Source organism: Poromitra crassiceps, assembly GCF_964638095.1.
Source record: "Poromitra crassiceps genome assembly, chromosome: 15".
In the NCBI taxonomy this organism is placed as follows: domain Eukaryota; kingdom Metazoa; phylum Chordata; class Actinopteri; order Beryciformes; family Melamphaidae; genus Poromitra; species Poromitra crassiceps.
Window position 1 is genome coordinate 34,199,709 of NC_139634.1, and position 16,160 is coordinate 34,215,868.

The 16,160-nt window shown below is 43.1% G+C and overlaps 1 protein-coding gene across 2 annotated transcripts in view; it reads right to left on the minus strand.

Moving 5' to 3' along the window:
* The window catches only part of fstl5 (follistatin-like 5), a gene marked incomplete at both ends in the record, with an annotated part of 182,649 nt that overhangs the window by 1,308 nt on the left and 165,181 nt on the right, over window positions 1–16,160 (minus strand). For both annotated transcript variants that reach the window (XM_083651485.1, XM_083651484.1), the window contains 2 exons: window positions 11,129–11,253; window positions 14,069–14,176. In XM_083651485.1, coding sequence (XP_083507611.1) covers window positions 11,129–11,253; window positions 14,069–14,176 — 233 coding nt within the window. The remainder of the gene's footprint in view (window positions 1–11,128; window positions 11,254–14,068; window positions 14,177–16,160) is intronic.

The window sequence follows — 16,160 nt, forward strand, 5'->3', positions numbered from 1 at the left end:
TATTTAGCAGTTACTGTTCAATGTAAATGAGACTTTGAGTCAGATATTGCACATATATTACTCAGTAAAACATATTTCAAGTTGTGTGTGTGTGTGGTGTGCAGTTATTTCACAGTAAACATACCACAAACGTGTGTGTGTGTGTGTGTGTGTGTGCGTGTGTGTACGTGGGAGAGGTGGGTTATATACACAGGGGTAGGTGCTACAGGTTATTGTACATAGTGTTCAAGTTCACAAGGTGTTCAAAGTGATCAGAGTCAAGTCAAGTGATTCCAGGACCAGTGTTTCAGTGAAAGATTTTAAGTGTTGATCAAAGTGGGTAGAAACAGTTTTTGTGTCTGGTAGTTTTGGCGTACAGTGCTCTGTAGCGCCTAGCAGAGGGGAGGAGTTGGAACAGATCATGTCCGGGGTGAGATGGGTCTGTGATGATCTTTCCTGCCTGTTTTTTTTTTTACTCTGGAGGAGTACAGTTGCTCCATGCAGGGCAGTTTGGCACCGATGATTTTCTCTGCAGTCCTGACTGTCCGTTGCAGTTTGTGCCTGTCATGTTTGGTGGCTGAGCCAAACCAGACGGAGATGGAGTAGTTGTAGAGGGCAGACTTGATGATGGCGGTGTAGAACTGGATCAGCAGCTCCTGGGGCAGTTTGTACTTCCTGAGCTGGCGTAGGAAGTGCAACCTCTGCTGTGCCTTCTTGATGACGGTGCCTCTGTTGGCCTCCCACTTTTGGTCCTGGGAGATAGTGGTACCCAGGAACTTATAGGATTTCACCGTAGACACTGCACACTGGTGCTGTTGGATATGGTTCGTTAGTCACACTTTAACGTTGGGTTTGCTAGGGGGCAGCATTGGCAATGAATGTAACGTAACAGGATGTGAGCTGCCAGAACTGCAAGATCTGTACAACCAGCGGTGCCTCAGGAGGTCCCTCAAGATCATCAAAGACACAAACCACCCCCACAACAGTCTGTTCTCCCTGCTACCCTCAGGGAGGAGATACAGGGTCCCAAGAGCATGCACAAATCGCTTGAGGGACAGTTTCTTCTCACAGGCCACAAGACTCCTTAACATATACAAATAGTGTAGTAGCCGTACTGTACCGCACTGTAGATGCTACCATTATGTATGACTAATGTTCAATAGTATGTTTAATTAGGTATACGCTATTTGCACCTAACAGAATGTTATTATGTTTAAAGTATGTTCATGCCATTTGCACTATGGGCAGTGAATACGCCACTGTCTGTGGCGTGTCTTACTGCTCTATTGCTCGTTGCCTCTTTTTTTTTATATATCTTTTATTTTTTGCACTATGTTGTAACGGAGCCTACAGCACAAGAATTTCACACGTGATACTTGTACTACGGAGTGACAATAAAAATCTTGAATCTTGAATGGGACTGACCCAAGGGTGGATCTACATCACTACAACATGTTTACTATTCGCATGTTTCATCTTGTACTGGGTCTTATAATCTTACTTTACTCAAAGCAAGCACAAAAATCCGCCAAAAAATGTCTCCCAACAAGTGACACTAACTAAAAATAAAGCAGCACAATCCACTCATATCAAGATACAGTTGTAGGTCTACCAAGTCAGAAATAAGAGACCACAAGCTGATTTGCACCGGGAAATGAAATCATTGGCAGAATTTGTTATTCGTGCTGAGAGAGGGGGGGAAAAAGGACTAAGGACTAAAGTGTCGTACGCAATTAAATGCGTAGCTCAGGTAGACATTTTTGCAGTGTACATGTATGTTACATTAGAAGTGCTCAATAGATTTCACAGATTGTCTATTAGCTGTAAAATGACGGCACCTTTGAGAAACAGTCAATACAGGGTTTTTACGAGGGAAGGTGAGGTTCAATTTCACCAGCCATCTTCAGCAACCAGACAATCTTAGCATGGCAGTGGAGCGTCACCTACCCCGCACGTTCCCTCTAATAGAATGATAACAGTTTTGTATGTGGCCATGAATCAGTGGAGATGCTGCTCATTACCAAAACCCAAAGCCTGGGATAATGGCACATTACAGGGGAGAGGGGGGGATACTCACGGAGCCGACAAGCCTCAATTAAATGTGAATACCAGCTGATCGATGCTGACAGGCACTTCAATCTGGCTATCGTTCATCTCCTTTTATGCCATTTGAACACCAAGCTGTCTGCTCATGTGAACCGAAAATGGCCGTTTGGAAGCCACGGAGCACATTATCAGCGCTGTGAAGGGAATCATTGATCGAGAGATTGCGCTGGCCATTGGAGGCTAGGCAGGGGATGAAAGAGGAGTGACAAACGCAGCGTGGGGGTGTATGGAGCTCACTGAAAAACAACTCAATCTTTATCCATCATTTCTCTTGAAACTCAAATTGAGTCTGATAATCTTATTGTAAGAGCCGTTTTTGGGGTATTGTGTTCATGCATGTGTGCCTGTAATTCGGACACTGGGTGCTGGGTGGTGCATTGATGCGTGAGCAGAAAGTGCACATAGGTATGCTCGCAGGTGTGGGAAATCAGGTGTGTTGTTTTGGAAGAGCAAACAGTTTTCGACCGTGTCGCGTCTTACACCATTTGTTTGTTTGTTGTTCTACCGTGTATTATAGCAGTACTTCCATGAATTCAGAGTGTGATGATTAATAATAATGGAAACATCATAGCTTGATGGACTGCTGTTACTCTGTCTACCGGTGAGCATTTTGGAGCATGAGAATAAATGAATTGCTGGTGAGGCATTCAACGATAACGACATTCTATCAGTCAAACAGTCTGTTTGACTCCACACGCGTCTGAAACTATATCCAATCTGCCCCCTCAAGGGCTTTATTATGTTTGGTTAATTTAGCCCAAACGCTTATTATTCTTAAAACAAGTGGGGAAAAATTGACAAGTGGATAAAATTGAGATTATTCCACTTGCTTCCAATGCAAATCTAGCCTGATCACGTGAACTCAAACAGAAAGTGAGTTTGCATGATCAGTATAGCTTTACCAGGATAATGCAAATCACCTTGTCTCAAGAATTTTCTTAAATCAAAATATCTTTGAAACAATTGCTTTTTCTGAAGAAACTACTGTCTCTTGTTTCAAGATTTGTTTAAACTCTGGAGAACAAGTGACATTTTCATCAGATTGTTTTGGACATATTTTAAGGAAAATATAATATTAAAAACTCACGTCAATAGGACCACTGACTTGTTAAGATGGCCTTATCCTCATCAGTAGGGCTGAACGACCTCGTGTTACCACTGTGGCCCGTCCGACATCACTGAAACAGTTTTTGCCATGTCAGTTTTGTGGCTGTTTTGACAGATCTGTAGGCAGCGCACACCAACCGTGATGTAATGGTAACATGCATGCTTACAGGCAATGTACACCAGATGCATCACGGCTGCGTTGCGGATCCGGTAAAACTGCCGGATCGACCGACTCTCGCCCATGTTAATAGATGGGCGATACATGCCGAAAGATTACGCACCCGTTCTATTTTTGTCGGATCCCGCATCCGTCTGACAGATTACATGAGTGTGGGTCTGATCGCAGCCGTACCACATCTGTTCCGGAGGCGGTGTACATTAGCCCTTAGGACATGTATAAAGGTCAAGACAATTCTGCATTCATACCACTATGAAAATAATATTTTCATGGTGAAAACAATATTTTCATAGTGGGGTAAAGCTAGAACTTTTTGATGTGTGATAATGAAACCAAACATTGTTTGACTCTCTGTGATCACAGCTGGGTGGCAGCCTCAGCAGACCTGCACTGCTCTCAGCCAAACGAACTGACAGCTGCCTTTGTTGTTTCTACTCACGATTATTAATGCATGAAAGATTCTCACTGATGCTCCAGTACACGCTTCTGTAGAACTAAAGCCATTTCAAGTTTGATCATTGTATCTTTGTCAGTATACTCCGCTTAGATATGACTAGCTCTGAACACTTAACACCAAAGTAATGTTTGCTCTGTAGTTCAGTTAAAGATCCTCAGGGCAAAGCTCGCGAACAGAAAACAAAACAACGCACGCCGCAAAGATATCTGTAACACAGCAATTCTTGTTCACCTATCCTCCAGCGCATATCTACATGAAATCAACATCGAACTTGGCTTGTTTTGCCAAAAGGCAGTCTGAGTGATGATTAGAAATTTGTGAAAAATAGGCGAGGGGCAGCTCAAGCTGCAGGGTGGCAGTGGGACAAATAAGAAGTAGCTGTTTGTTTTTGTTTTTTGCTGACTGGCAGAGCTGCTTGACTGTAAGTCGATGTTTTTTTAATGAATGTCAGCCACCAGAAGTTCCTGCATGCTATAATGTGGCTACTGGGGGAATCCCCTGTCATTAACCAATCCCAGGAAATTGGAGAATGTGTTTGTGTTCACACTGCTCATACTGTTTAGCTGTGAAATGAACTCATCTATGCTGTATTTCTGCCAACAAACAGCGGCGGTGAGGACACTAGAGCAATATCACAGGCCTCAAGGCAGCAGTTATGTTAAAATGTCCCAATATCTGCAATAACAAACAATAACTGTCCAAATATATCACAGTCACATCGATACGCACACGTATCTAAAGCTTTTTTGTGTACTTTAGGAGCATAATGATCCATTCTCTTACACTCAAATGATGGTTACTTTCCTTTACACTGTTAAACTTTGGGTTTGTAATAAAACTTGGGAGAGCTGTCTCTACAGTCTCTACAGTGCCACTGTCTTCCCCTCTGTCAAATAATGAGTTAAGCCTGGCTTAAGACTAGCTTGGGTTTACATTCCACAGTTCAAACATTTACCTGAGCAATTTACAGTATGAGAGGGGGGATTGTATCTGTCACCTTTTGGTTATAGGACAGTTTCTCTAACTACAGTAGTATGCCGTACTGTCCTGACTGAGAAGCAAGTTCGTCATTGACTTCGTTTACATGGACTGAAATAATCAGACTATTGACCTTAATCTAAATTAGACAATATTTTGATTAAAGTGTTTACATGAGCTGCTTTAGATTATCCCATTCATATTCCGGTTTACATGTTACAGAGCATAGTCCGATTAATGACTGAAGACGCACGCCCACATGATGTCCCCACGTTGGGGCTTGCCTCCTGGATTTACCCTGAACGCCTTTCTGTCAAGTTTCTACCAAGTTAAGGGCAAAATGTCGGGACTTATTTTTTGTTGACCGGTGTCAACAAAATGCTCCAAGCCATGACAGAAGTGAGGATATGCTGTGTATATACTGTAGGCCTAACAAGATGAAACCAAACACATGGAGCTGTCTTGTTGGCATGTCAAAGCCAGCTGGAAAAGCATGCGTCGTCAAGCAGTTTGACTGCCGTATGTATGTGTTTTCGCAAAATGCTGCGAAAACTCTGATCATGGTGTGATGATTAGATGATCGGAATACTCTTAATTCGACTATTGCTTACTTCGACTATGACCTTCATACTCACTGGCTCTGGTAACCTCTGTCATCAGAAATAACTAAGGTTTTTTTTTTTTTTTTTTTTAGGGGAACTGATGATGTTATTTTATCTTGTATACAGATTTATTAAGCTTAATTAGGATTTTGTTTAGTGAAATCATCTTACTGTAGTTGTCAGATTTAAAATCACTGGACAGCTTTCCAATTTTTACAGTGTATTACATCATCAGTTAAAAACATATTAGTGCCTCTACAGTAGTGCCCCTTCAAAGTAATAATTGCCAGTTAATGTAGCTGAATTAAGGTTTTCTTAAATGTTTTGACCCATTTAGAGCAAGATTTTCTATTACTTTTTTGACAAATTATTGCATTATCTGGCAGTTATTATAAGCCTTGCCATACAAAGGCTACCACAGTGCACTTCATACATTTCCAGTCAGTGCTTTTGCTCTACCCACTGAGCAGGAAGAAGAAATCTAAAGCAGGCAAGTGACAGCAAGTTTACAATCATATCCAAGTGTGTAAGACCCGAGCTGAAATTATGTTTCATTTTGAGAAAGTATGACATGTTTTTTCTTACACTGTAATTACCACCAACAGCCTAGCAGCTTTGCAACAAAAGAGCATTACCGGCAAGAGTCACCATCATCAGTATGGCGTCTTGCATAACTACAGTAATGAGCTGTACGACATCAAATGCTATAGAATTACACATCAAATAGTTCTTTTCAGCTTTCTGGTGAAATCTCCATGTGAAAAAGTAATGATGTTTCTTTATTTGTCCTTTCATAGTTTAATCAATGTAACCGTCAGAATGAGAGTGGTTTACAGTGAGTTCAGCAGTAGCATAGGCTTAAATTCAACAAAAATGACAAGCACACCATTAAGACTCTATGGGCATATTAGAAAATAACCTGTGCTGGAAGTGTCAGAGGGAGGTTGGCACACTATTGCATTCTATTTGGGAATTCTGAAATATCCAGTTGTTTGGGGGGAAATTCTTGACATGTTTGGGTAATTGGCTAGGACTAGTATTACCAGTGTCACCAAGGCTGTGTCTATCAGCAGAATTATGGTGGGAACCACTACTGCCTCCAGAGTAATACTTAGATAATATCGGAGTTACGTGAATGGGCCGATGCAATGACATAAACAGCCTCATACGAGTTAATGCTCGATAAGATGAATAGTGCAGAGAGGAAGGAGGCACTACCAGCACCCTGGGTTGATTTTGGAACTATATTAAGCTGACAAACTCATAATGATGATTATGTCCTGGGATTCCCTTCTTATCCATTTGTTTGTTTATTTGTTAACTTATTTTAAAGTGCTTTTTATTTTATTTTCCTAGATGTATGCCATTTTGGACTTATCTGCAATGTACATCACATCAAAATGTATAACTGCACTCCAGTGTACCGTACGGGTTGACACAATACATATTTGAATTACAAAAAAATATATATAATAATAATAATAAATACATGCAATTAAGTGGTAAAAGGTGCAATTTCCAAACACAAAATTGCAAAGAAAAGTGAGCCCAGTTTCCTGCGGTCTTCCCGGCAGGTCTAGGTGGATCTCATTACAGCCATGCCAGCAAGCCGGCGCTCCCCCTCCTCTGCAGGAGACCGTTAACATCCTCAAATCCTCCAGCCCTCCTGCTTGCACTTGGCTTCTCCATGACTCCAGCCAAGCGGTCGGGAAGCTGCCAGTTTTCTCGATCCAACTTAAGCCAGGGAGTGTCAGCTACTCATGACTTGTCAAAACCACGGGGGTCAAGTCGATACGCTCTGCATATGGCCGTGCTCTGTTGATGATGAGCTAAAACGTTAGAGAGGTGAGCTGCAGCTACTGAGCATAAAGATTCTCTCAAGTTGGACAATTGCCCCATATTCCCTCTAAAGGAATACGCAGAGTTTTGTTGTTGTTTGTCACCAAAGTCATCCATGAACTAAAAAGAATGTCAAATAAAATTTTCCCAAAGGTGGTTTCGGTCATTTTAGGTAGTTCGTATCACGCTGATGTACTGTATGTTCAAGTGCTAATTTTTCAGATACATTTTTTGTATGTGTGTGTGGCATTTTTGCCTTTAGGCTGACTGGAAAGGTGGGGAGAGAGAGGGGATGGCCAGGGCCGGCCCTGTACATCTGGTGGCCCTAAGCAGGATAAGTTTGGGGGCCCTGCCTCGCAGTGGATAGACAGTGAAGTATTCATACAGTAGAACCAGCTACTGTATGCAAAATACTGGTATAACCCTTATGAATTTTATTTGTACCTAGAGCTATCAACATGATGGTTCTTATACTGCTAATTACAATTCTTATACTGCTAATTACAGTTTGTATACTGCTAATTAAATACACTCATGGAGACAGTCAAAGTAAAGCTGACTGCACTTGCCATTTTTACTTCTGTACTTTGTTTTTGTCTGAATGCTTAGTGTTGAAATAACATTTTCATGCATGCAGGACACTGTTTTTAGGACCCTGGAACTCTTAGCTGACATTTGTCAAACATGGCTGGAAAGCTAGACTCCTGCGGGTCTAATGACTCTAATTTCATCTTTTATATTTGATATGGCTTGTCTGTACTTTTGCACTTTTTAATTGCAAATATTTTAGCTTTACTCTATCATTATTTTTGAATGGCCCCAGTAAGTGCGTGCCTGCTGTGACATGGCATTCATACAGAGGTTACCCCATGTGGAACATGGAGCACTACACAATAGGGGTTTCTATTAACAGCCACTCTATTTGATTACAGCCAGACCAGCCTCAATTTGTATTCATTACATGGAGGCAACATGGACAAAATGATTGCCATGTATAAGAGGGAAAGTTTTAAAAAGTTTGTGTGTGTGTGTGTGCTTTATTTGCCAGTTACTTCCTGCTGCATTCACTACTGATGGTGTTTGGATGAACACGGAAACGTCTTTGTTTTCTGCCTTTTTTAGTCCAGTGTTTTTAAAAAATAAATTATTTTTAAAACTTTCTATCACCTGGATGTTTGAAAAAGAACTTACACAGATAAGAAGGAAAAGATTAATCTGTAAGGCAGGGTTGTTGTATTTAAGTTGCAGCTTGATAGCCTATCTTAATGTGAGAGGGAAAGGGACCAGTTTGAAAATAGTCCTGGCCATTTACCTTTGTAAAAAAAAACAGCTATTTTATGCCCACTCCCCAGTGGGCATCCCCCACATGGTTGGTCCTGACGGATTTTGTCTGGATGTCTAGTTTCTGCTAATACCAGAAGCTCTGCGCTAGTCTAGCTAAAACATTGTAGCCTGATATTCAAACTGCATCGTCTATTCATAAACTCATTGCCTCTTCGTCTGAGATTGCACTCACTTCAGAGCATTCTATGAGGGCGCGGGCTTCGGTCTTCCCTAACCAATCGGCAGGGCAGCCGCCTGCAGTCTTGCTACTGTAGTCACAAGCACAAGCTAACGTAGCTAGCTAATGCTAGCCAGCTTCTGCACGTTAAGCAGCTAAGTCGGCCGACTTTGTACTTGTCGTTTAAACGTAAGTCTTATCGTACACTGCAGTAACTAATAAGATGTTTTAACGTAAGTCTTATCGTACACTGCAGTAACTAATAAGTCTTATCGTACACTGCAGTAACTAATAAGTCTTATCGTACACTGCAGTAACTAATAAGTCTTATTGTACACTGCAGTAACTAATAAGACGTTCGTTAAAACGACAAGTACAAAGTCGGTCAAAGTTGGCTGCTTAACGTGGAGAAGCTGGCTAGCATTAGCTAGCCACGTTATTGTGTAATCTTTATGCCTCTAAGATCACATAATGATGAGACAGAGAGCAGAATATCAGTAACGTGCTTTACTCTTTACTTTATGTCTGACCAGGAAGTTACATGTCCGTCATATAAACCGGTCCGTGCTAGAATCCACATTATAGGACACGTTAGCTTTGGCCACAGCTGTTTGTGCATGATGACTGACAACGGCGTTAGCCAATCAGCATCCGTCATTGGATTTCCAACCGGACAAAAGGCGTTTGCACATGGTGATTCCAGACCAAGAAGAGCCAAATTCACAACTGTGGAGTGGGCGTGGCTTCGAAGGTCTGGAGCCAGGCTAAAAACATTGCAGAAAGTCGGTCAAAGTTGGCTGCTTAACGTGGAGAAGCTGGCTAGCATTAGCTAGCCACGTTATTGTGTAATCTTTATGCCTCTAAGATCACATAATGATGAGACAGAGAGCAGAATATCAGTAACGTGCTTTACTCTTTACTTTATGTCTGACCAGGAAGTTACATGTCCGTCATATAAACCGGTCCGTGCTAGAATCCACATTATAGGACACGTTAGCTTTGGCCACAGCTGTTTGTGCATGATGACTGACAACGGCGTTAGCCAATCAGCATCCGTCATTGGATTTCCAACCGGACAAAAGGCGTTTGCACATGGTGATTCCAGACCAAGAAGAGCCAAATTCACAACTGTGGAGTGGGCGTGGCTTCGAAGGTCTGGAGCCAGGCTAAAAACATTGCAGTTAGAGCCGTCAAACATGGACTGCACCCTGCCATCTTCTTCCCACGGGGGCCCCCTGGTGGCTGCGGGGCCTTAAGCAGCTGCTTAGTTTGCTTATAGGGAGGGAGGGCCGGCTCTGGGGATGGCATGCGGCAAAGCACCACGGGTTGGATTCGAATCCGGGTCGGCCACGTGAAGGACTAAGCCTTTGTGGTACGCGTTCTAACAGGTGAGCCACCAGGACGCCCCGGATGTGTTTGTTTTTAATGAGTTATTTGATGATATAAAAAGGGATGATTGACAGATGTGACAGGCACTCTCAAACCTCCATCAGGGGGGTTCAGCCCAACTCGGGGTTCCAAATGACATCACACAAGCAAGATGGCAGCTGATTGCAGGTATTTCGGCTCCACTTTTGCATAGCGGTAGGAAGTGGAGACAGGTGGACCATATTTTATACAGACAATGATGCCAACACTTACTACTCATCACATGCACTTTGCATGTGATGAGTAGTATCCAAAATAAGAAGACTGTTGCCTGCTCCTAACCACTCTCTGACTCTCTGACTGTTTTCTGTTAGTATCGGGGTAGTCAGGTGATGTTGTGATTGGAGCATTTTCCTTCTGATCCGTCTTGTCATTGTCGAGAGAGAGAGAAAATGTCAACAGGTGCAAACGTTACAGCTGATTCGATTTGTAAAGGTTCATGTACACTGTGTGTGTGCACATGTCTTTTTAGAGGGGACATAAACAACCTGTGCAGCTTTCAAAACAAGAGCAAGCTGGCGTACAGCTGCCTTCACTGCTTGGTCCACAGGACGGGCATCAAATCATTCACTATCATGTACCATCAGGTACAGTACATGCCTGGTGTTTAGCAAATTAATGATGTTTGAGTGACATATCTGGCAACCAATAAAACGTACTGCTCAAAAGTTGAGTGCAGGTCTGATTACAGCACAGCTCAGCTCCTTCCGCTTTCTAGACCGTCTGCCTCCATCTACAGCTGGATGGGAGGTCTTGCTCGCTGGACTAAGAAGACTTACCTTTTCGTTATAAAAAGTTGTCAGTGGTTTTTATTATATGGTCTTTAGCTCAATACATTTTTAACTATTAACTAGGACTTAACATCTTATTTTTCAGGCAACAATTCAATTAAATCGGCCAATGGGGTGATTTTTTTCTTGGATGACACATACAATAAGACATACAGCACATACCTGATGTGGTTAATGATGAGGCTGGAGGCAGGAATGAAGAAGTCGTCCACCCTGTCGAAGCGCCTGCCGACCGGCTGGGTGTGGACGGTGTGGTGGGAAACCCTTCCACTGGCCTGATTGATCACCTGGGTGTACCAAGGCACGGGGGAGGGGGGGGGGGGGGGGGGGTGTTTGATATGAAGAGTTTCAATCGAAAATACAATATCCACCGGCCAATAGCATCGACTCAGACAAAATGATTGCTGACATAGAAAATAAAGCATTTGAGAGATTTCTATTAATATAAAGTATTGATTGGCAGATGGATTTCAGGTAGCATTTATTTTCCCAAAGTGGATACATTGTTTTGAAATGAAACTATTCAATCTTTCGCCCTGCTTGCCTGGATCATTTCTGACAGAATCACAGCGGGAGGGGCTAGTGTGAGCTGAATCTAAATGTTGTCATTCTGGGTGAAAACCTCCTAATTGCTCCTCCTATTACTTGCTCCTCTGTGGGGTGAGAAAATTCTACGTCCCTTGGGTTTATGAATCATGTTCAAAACCAATTAAACTCAAAAATGCATGGTCGTTAAGGTAAAAACAAGGCTGTTTTTTTAGGTTCTGAAAAGTTGACATTCTGGAGACACAAGGTATTCACCAGACAAACGCGGTATGTTTACACATGCATGGGAGCTTGCGGACATGTGCTTGTTTTTGTATAAGAGTGTGCAGGCAGGATTTACTTTAATTGGGCCACAAAGGAACGTGCCTTAGCTCAGAACCACACCAAAAACAAACAAACTAAACAAAAACACTGATAACACTAGAATTGATGGGCTTGAATATGTCTCTCAGCAGACAGACACTAGTAATCAAACCTACAGTAGACATTTTGAAATTCCAATTATACTGCATAGCAATTGATTCCATTTGTAGCAATTAACATGATATTGAAAATGTATTTGTGTCATATCATCTGAGAGTATTAACTCATTGAGTGCCAGCCACTTTTGGAGAACGGACGCTCCCAGTGCCAGAGTTTCAGAGCGTTTTCAGTGATTTCTCGAGGCCCACAGAATATTGTGTGATATTACTATGTAAACACTGAACACGCACAAAGAACGATGAGACTCTATTCTATCATCTGCAAAAAAAAGTATATTGATCCCATTTTCCGTTCTTTAGTTATGAGCCGGAGAAAATAGCTTGATTCATCCAAAAACATCAATTTTTTTCTAGAAGCTGAGATAATTGGCCTTTTGTGAAATTAAACATTTCAAGCACATCACTGACTCTGAAGCTTGCTGCTGGTGGGCATCGGATATTCTGGCTTGCGTTTGTCAATCCTGTCCTGCTGCCTGGGTCTGTCTGGGTGTTGCGTGCTGCTCTGCGTGCCCCCCCCCCCCGCCCCGCCCCGCCTCGCCTCAACTGCACACTCCTCCTCCTGTCTGTGGTGGCTCTCTGCTGAGTTTGCTGTGCCACCCGCGACATCCAGCTTTTTTACAGCGTTCCGCGTGTGTTTGTCACCGGCAACGATGCTTCCAGTTGAGAATAACAACTCCACGGTGTGGATGTGCTGTCGTGCTGTCGCAACCGACACGGAGCGGCTCAATTGTGGGAGCAGATTGGCTGCTGCAGGCACAGCTGCAGTAACGTGCTTCAGCATATCGATGCATACGGATGCGATGCGATTTCCGTTTCCATAACGACTTCTTCTTTGTTTTTTCCTTGCCTTTCTGTTATGTGGAGAGCACTGTCGCCACCTAAGGGTTCTGTAAAATAGGTTATAGACCTCCAATAGCTATAATATTTGTACAGGAGAGGCAGAAGGCTTTGATCGACGCCCCACCGTCAAAAAACGCAATTGACGAACATGTCCGTCCTTGGCACTCTACGTTACTACTTGAAATGACGAACATGTCCGTCCATGGCATTCAATGAGTTAATTGCCCCTCGTCAGGCGTGACACACAAATTAACGACAGAAAAAATTAGATCCCAGAGATGATGTCGTGATTAATATTGCGTTCACAATCATATTTGAGAAAAATGGAAGAACAGGATGACACCTCGCTGATACAACTTGGAGGCGTTCATGTGTAATACTCCGAACGGCCACATCCAAGATGGCAATCGTAAGTGTGAGTTGTTGTGTTGTTATGAACAAGTTACTTTAAAATGAACCTGCAGCAGATATTGCTCGCTTTTGGTGAGTAGACTTGATAGTAACAGTGTGAATATACTGTAACTGATCATTTCACCTGCGTTGACACACGCTCTGAAAAAATCCTGACAATCCTGCTTGTAACAGAGTACCACCGCAGGGATGATGTATTTTTGTAGTCGGAAGGCGGAAGTCCCGGCCATGTTGGATCTTACGGGGGAAAGTCAATGGGGTTTTAGAATGGGGATTCCACTTAAATGCATAAAATAAGGTCTGTGGTTCACAAAAGTTTATGAGAGCGGTAATTTGGGTTCAGCAGGATAATCTTCACGAACGCATTTATATTCCAAAAGCCATAAAAGTGATTCACGTTTGTGAAGATTATCCTGCTGAACCCGAATTACCGCTCCCATACACTTTTGTTAACCACAGACCTTATTTTATGCATTTAAGTGAAATCCCCATTCTAAAACCCCATTGACTTTTCCCCTGTAAGATCCAAATGCTACTTCCGGCCTCATTCCTGCGGTGCTCTATTGCCAGTAGGATTGATATGAACCGTCGGCAGCTCGTACTTTTACTATAAATCCCACATGATGTGAACACGGCATGTTGAACATCCCATTTCTGGAGACGCCATGAACCCCTGTTTGACCCGGGATCAAATCCTGACAGAACCACCTCTCCTGTGTCTAACCTCCTGTGTCTCCTTTGCCATCTCAATAAAGACAACACACTCAAAGTAATTACATTTGAATGCAATAAACAATTAATTAGACCGACTGTAATTGCTTACCTGGAGAGTGGGGAAGTTCTTCTCCGCGTCTCCCCAGCTGAGCAGCCACACCTGGTCGTGGGATTTGTCATAGTGCAGCTTCACAGGATAAGGGTCTGTGTTAACCGTCTGGAAGGAGACACAAGCAAGGCACAGCAGGCCTTTAAGATGACAGGGCCACAGAACAACAATTCAAGTCAATGTAGACGGCGCTTTTGAACAGATCCCCCTTTGATGTGCGGTGGTAATGCATTTGAAAACTTTCCTGCAGACAGATGGGGTTGACTGGAGTGTGTGTGTGTGTGTGTGTAGGTGTGTGCGTGTGTGCGCGCGCGCGCGTGTTTTGTGGATGAGGTTTAAAACGTATTGAGCTGCATTTCAAATCAAGTGGTGACAGACACAATTGCTATACCACACTGAAGTAATTGCTTTCAATCTGGATCCATTCCTTGACACCTGCTTGCAATATTCCAAGTCAGAAAAAAACAGATGAGTCGCAAGTGCCTCTCCTCGTTATGTCCGCCTGAGAGCAGATTGACAGCGAGGTCAAAGGGAAAAGGGAAAGCCATGCATGAGATAGCTTTTACGTCAAGTGCACCCAAAGAAAAGCAATCATCATGCTTTCAAGAAAATTGTCGCAATCGTGTATCTCCCAAATCCCCTTAGACGACAAGAATATCTGTCCAATCCTAACTAATCTGCAAGTCACTGGAGAAAACAGGTGTTTGTGTTGTTTCTCCCCCGCCTTTAAATAACAACTTGTCTCTGGCTGAGGTGGATTAAGAAGATGCTCAGCCAATATGCTCCTGTAACAGCAGCCACAGTGGATGTGTCAGAAATGAACAACAACAACAGGAAGCATTGTGTCTATTTTAAGGTTTTCTTCTGCACGCCTAGTTTGAAGTTAATTGGTGACAACATGCAATAAAACAATCTGTTTCTTAAAAAGGGTTCACTGTGCATTTAATTGGGTACAAGCTTCAAAATGCAGTTCGCTGACTATTAGTACTTTAAACATGTCAATCTGAACCGAAAAATTCAACGTGAACATGGAAAAGCAACGAAAACAAGAGCTCCACTCTCATCGCTGACTATTTTTGCGATGGCAGACAGGTTCAGGTGGTTAATTAGCGACTGCTAATACAATGCAATGAAGCTAAACCTCCAGGCGAAGGAATAATGAGCATGTGACGACACTATCTGGGACAACAACCTGCTTACCAGCAGGTCCCTGAGAGCCTTGTGAGCTGTAAACAGCGAGCATGATGTCAGGAGCGTCCACGGGGATGTGAGGGACCCGGTGGATTAAGCCGACACACCCAGAGACCCCCGTGACCCGCGTGACACTGGCGATTTAACTGGTGTTCACTGGCCAATGCACTCTGGGCTGTGCTGTTCACTGTGCTGTAAGATCTGTGCCAGCCTCGCAAGCTGACATTCCCAGAGGAAAAATAAATCGCAGGGTTATGGCAGAGCCTCTTCACACTGTCTATGAAGAAAAATGTCGGGTTGGCCGTGTTACAATATCTATGAAGGCGTGGCAGGTTACGACAGCTATGGAGAGGTGGGGTTATGGGTCACCAGGAGAAGGTGTGGGGGGGTTAGCGGTGGACTTGAAGGTGAGAAGGCTCATCTTGAAGCTGACAAAACGGTATCTGACAGATTGTCAGCTCAAGTGGAACAGAGCATAAGTGATGCATTGCCAGGGCTTTGGACCAGTGCGAAACAGATTTCGTCATATCTCAACCGGGATGGGTCACATGAGACAGAACCCTGTAATCTGTAATCATTACATCATCAAACAAATATGTACCAGTTTTCATCCTGTTGTATGGGTCGGTTTTGTAATCATTATTAATATTATTTACCCCCATTTCACCCACTTTTGCATGTCCAATTTCCCCCTGTCTAAGCGGCCCCAGTCGCTGCTCCAACAAAGATGCCCCCCCCCCTTTTTAATTCTTGAATAATATTTCTCTGTGGTCTGCAAAACCCTTTATATTATGGTCTATGTAAATTCATCAGCTACCCAACCTGCGCAGCTGTTTCCGTTCACTTTCTGGCTCAGCTGAGCCAATGAAAGGGTTCTTCTATGAGCTGAGCGGACTTCCCA